The 5,000-nt window shown below is 34.0% G+C and overlaps 1 protein-coding gene across 1 annotated transcript in view; it reads right to left on the minus strand.

Moving 5' to 3' along the window:
• LOC106869987 (sodium- and chloride-dependent GABA transporter 1) overlaps window positions 1–5,000 on the minus strand; it is a 14,483-nt gene that overhangs the window by 2,558 nt on the left and 6,925 nt on the right. Inside the window, exons 6-10 of the mRNA XM_089350172.1 lie at window positions 3,623–3,747; window positions 3,048–3,160; window positions 2,466–2,597; window positions 1,359–1,461; window positions 936–1,036 (exon numbers count right to left, since the gene is read on the minus strand). Of these exons, the coding sequence (XP_089206298.1) occupies window positions 936–1,036; window positions 1,359–1,461; window positions 2,466–2,597; window positions 3,048–3,160; window positions 3,623–3,747 (574 nt within the window). The remainder of the gene's footprint in view (window positions 1–935; window positions 1,037–1,358; window positions 1,462–2,465; window positions 2,598–3,047; window positions 3,161–3,622; window positions 3,748–5,000) is intronic.

The raw sequence follows: 5,000 nt of genomic DNA on the forward strand, positions 1-5,000 counted from the left end.
TGTCGCTGGAAAGATGAAATTTAACTTTGGCGGAGGAGATTTGAATATGAACCACAAACAAGCATCACTAAAATGGCACAATTACTGCCGTTCATCATAAACCATCTTGTCCACGAATCTGCCAAATCTGTCCAGTAATATCTACCTGATCGTGCTTTCCTCCGCTCAATAAAACTCAGTCAAGCAAAAATATGTATGTATATACATGTAAAATACATTTGTATATAAATATGAATATGCATGTATAAATATATATTTCTTTGTGTGTAGGTATATGCGTATATATATATATATATATATATATATATATATATATATATATATATATATATGTGTGTGTGTGTGTGTGTGTGTGTGTGTGTGTGTGTGTGTGTGTGTGTGTGTGCATGTATGTATGTCAGTTTTCAAAATTATTTCAAGATTTCTTGCTTATAGAGAAAGCCATTTTCTAACCGAGATCCAAAGCTCATTCATTGGAATTTCAACATCAACAAGGTATGTATGTATGTATGTATGTATGTGTGCAGATTTTTATGTTTTGTTTTACATATGTATTTTCATACATATATTTGCATATTTAGACATGCTCATATATACTTAAATCATAAACTTCTAGAAAGTTTTACACATTTTTACAGTTCCAGTGATGGCTTGAATCTGTATTCTTCGAATCAGCCTAATTTCAGCCTAATTTCTCATGATTGGTATTTAGGCAGTGTGTTACATATCCCAGATCCTCAATAATTACAGGTATAAACCTGAAATTGTAATCTGGTTAGTGTAACTTCAAATTTCTCAATAGTATGTATGTATATATGTATGTATGTACGTATGTATTTATATGTGTATGTATCAGTGAGTTCGTTTGTGAGTATATGTGTGCGGGTGTATATAGAACAAACCAGAAATCACAACAGGAGCACTTATTTACTTACAATACATATCACTGGAACAGTTACAACCCAAGTAATTTTCCAAATAAAATGTGGATGGTAACCAATCATATCTCTCATGTTGTCATAGAAACGGTTGATTCCTGAAAGGAAAAAAAAGTGCATTTAATATACACTGCAATAAGTATGTATGTGTGTGTGTGTGTCTGTGTCTGTGTGTGCGTGCACGCGCGCGTGTATGTCTGTTTGTGCTTTTGTGTCTGTGTATATTTGCGTGTGTGTTTGTGTATGTGTGTATGTTTGTGTATCCTGTATGTGCCTGCGTGTGCGCGTGTGTGTGTGCGTGTGTGTATGTGCGTGCGTATGCGTGTGCATATAGTCGGTGAGTGAATGATGCAATATGTGTACCAGAATGTATGAGTGATCGGTAAATCTTCAGAGAGTTTTAAAAGTTCAAGGACTCACCGTATGACCACGATATTGCAATACATTCAAAGAAGATGAAGAGCAGCAGGCAGATTCCACTGGCAGAATAATGTTCAAAAATCTGGAAAACGTAGATGCCTCCCTGAAATTAAAAAAAAAAATGAACCATGAAATCAGCTGTATACACATGCGTGTATACACACAAACACACACATATAGGTGCCAACGCACGAAACTATCGGTCCTTGAGTCACTCCGTTGCTTTTACTAAATATCAATATATATATATATATATATATATTCTTTTATTTGCTTCAGGCATTTGACTGCGGCCATGCTGGAGCACCGCCGTTAGTTGAGCAAATTGACCCCAGGACTTATTCTTTTTGAAAGCTTAGTACTTATCCTATCCTACATCAATTTTAAACAGAGCGCTATCTTCAGCTGCACAGATATGGAATTTCAACACGCAAGATACAGTAATATAATTCTTCTTAAATATTTTAACAGAGCAAGAGGATGGAAGAAATTCATACTGTGGCTATTGCGGTAGGAATAGCTAAGAGAACAGACTACAATGTATTTATAGAGTGGCATGGAACACAGTAGGGGTCATAGGGTTAAAATATATTTCCAAATATCTATTTTCTTATCATTCAACTGAAATCTGAGACTAGAAGACTTGAAGTGTATTTTGAATAAACAGCAAAAGTGAGTTGACAGCTCATGGCTGGCTATTGGTCATAAATATTTTCAAAGGTACCCCTCCACCCACAAGGATAGGAAACAGTAGCAGTTTTCTGTGCTGTTTTTGCAGCATTAATAATAATAAAGCATATTACTTTATCTCCGATATTCGAGTACTATTTTCCCCCACCTTGTTTCACATTTATGTGCTTACTCTGGTGTATATATATATATATATATATATATATATATATATATATATATATATACATACATACATACATATATATATATATATATATATATATATATATATATATATATATATATATATATATATGTATATCAGTAAGCATATGTCTATGTATGTATGTGAATATATGTGTGCTTGTGTGTGTTGTTTGTTTGTGTTGTGTGTGTAATTTCTATATTCGGATGCATTGAGTGCAACAGACTTACCTGAGTAACCATGGTTAAACCTATCAAGAATGATACAAAGCACACAGCGGCGATGAACTTTTCACGTTTTGGACGTAAATGTTCCGGGAATTCGTCTATTAGTGCTGTGAAGAATCCCTCCATTGTACAGAACTAAAAGAGAAACCATAACAACATTATACAACGATCAGTCTTTAGTCTTTATACATTAAATGCTTTGAGGGGGCGGGGCGATCTGTAAATAGATGCGTGCAATTTCGGTTGTCTGACATTAATTTTTGGTATATCATTTCATGGACCTGAATTTTGTGGGAGAAAATTTAATCTTCTGAAATTTGAACTGTTAATCTTTAAATTTGGAATCCAATAAAATCTACTAAAGTATTATAGTCAACTCAATCGACTACATAGAAAATTGACTATGATTTGTAAGTTATAAGCTTACGTACACTGGTTGCTATACTTACTTGTTTTGGACACTCTTTTAGATTTATTCTGGAAAATATGTTCAAAATAGTTTGACTTTATAAAAAATTAAAAAAAAAACAAAACCAAGATAAGGGAATCGGGTGACTCTGTAGAATGAGAAAAGAAAATATTTACCTGGCTATCCATACCAAGGAATAAAATCATAAGAAAAAAGAGCACAGCCCATAATGGCGAGACTGGCAGTTGGACAACAGCAGATGGGTAGGCTAGAAATGCTAAGCCTGGACCTGCAACATAGAATAGACACAAGATGTATATAGTATGTAAGCCTGATTTCAAGTGCTTCAAAGCGCAAATAGAATCGATGATGTATTCTTAGAAAGTTAATCTCAGCACTCAATACAACCAAACAACGATGTACCTCGATTTCAATTCTTCTTATTCCCTACGGTGACATTTTTATAACTTTGCCTCACTAACTCTTTTGACGGAGCACCAGTGCTAGTTTCTGATAGTTTAAAGTAAGAAGATAGTGGGTTTGAATATATTTAAACGATTTTTACTGAATCAAAGAGAATTCCCGTTTATATTTAAAGTTCGCATTTCACTGCTTATTTCAGTCATTGGACATATCGATTATCAATTGTAATCTCAAAGTGCGACGATCCCAATTCATAACTATGATTTCTTGCAATAAAATGTCGAAAGGAATTATGTTAAGTTTCAATCCAAGATAAATTCCTTTATACCTGACTCAGCCACTTTGCTGACTGGTTGCTTCTGTTCGTAGGCCATAAAACCAATAACTGAGAAAATAACAAATCCTGAGAATAAACTGGTGGCACTGTTGAGGAAAGATATAATGATGGCGTCTCTGAAAGAAAACAAAAAACAGTTGGTATGGAATACAATGGTGGAGTACAATCAGACAAGAATCTTAAATGTATTCATGTAAATATAACATTGTAAACTTGTAGGAAATATAGTTATTACATTCTATAATTTCGCTATGGCTATTTATTTTTCAAACATTTTCTCTGGATATTTCACTATTTATCGGAGTTAATCAAATTTTTTCTTTTCACTAAAGTAAAAAACAAAGAATTGTTAACAAAGATTATATTTGACACACCTGATGATAGTTTTGATTATGTAATATTTAGTTGGCTTAACATTCTCCTCCTCGTCTTACACATAGTTTCATCACATACTTATGCTAAAATTTCAGTTTTTGAATTCCGATCTCTGTGAAGAAATTTGTCAATTATTGACAGGCGATCAGTTTGAATTCGTTGCTCTGAATGTTTGTGTTTGTGTGAGAAAAATATAGAGACACACATCGTACTATAAGGGTTTCAGTTATTCACTGAAGGAAACAACGAAAAGCAGGGATATGATTTAATGAGTCATAACTTGAGAGATCAACAATGTAGTTAATCCTTCTTGGCAACAGTTCAAAACAAAACTACGTAAAAAATAAGGCAAACGCAATTTTAAAGAAAACCATCCATAAAATAGTCTTAAAAAACCTTTTCTGAACCCGACGTCTATTTAGGGCTGAAACTTGAGTTTATTTTCCATAGCATTAAGAAGATGATCGATAGATATTCTCATGACTGTAATATTGATCTGTTACACGACACGATGAATTGAACAAAAAACCAGCCAAACACTTAGTCTGTTCTAATGCCCTTACTTACATTGGTGACTTACATCTCCAACATGCAGCAACCATATTGTTGTATACGATTAAAAGTTGTTGTTTACAGTATTATCGCACCGCAAATTAGTCACGTGCTGTATACAATTGGTTTCTATGCATACAATAGTTTTATAGTTATTTTTAATATTTTATCTTTTATTTATTTCAGCCATTACATTGCGGCCATGCTGGGGCTCTGCCGTGAAGAGTCATTAGTTGAATCGATCCCAGTAGTACTTTTTGAAAACTTGGTGCTTAATCTATCGTTCTCTTTTGCCGAACGATAAAGTTACGGGGACGTAAACATAACAACACCGGTTTTCAAACGGTGTTGGACACACACACACACACACACACACAAGGTGCCACACAGTGGGACTGAACATGGAACCATGTGGTTGAGAAGCAAGCTTCTTACCACACAC

The sequence above is a fragment of the Octopus bimaculoides genome, chromosome 4, assembly GCF_046866305.1.
Source record: "Octopus bimaculoides isolate indiv1 chromosome 4, ASM4686630v1, whole genome shotgun sequence".
Classification (NCBI taxonomy): Eukaryota; Metazoa; Mollusca; class Cephalopoda; order Octopoda; family Octopodidae; genus Octopus; species Octopus bimaculoides.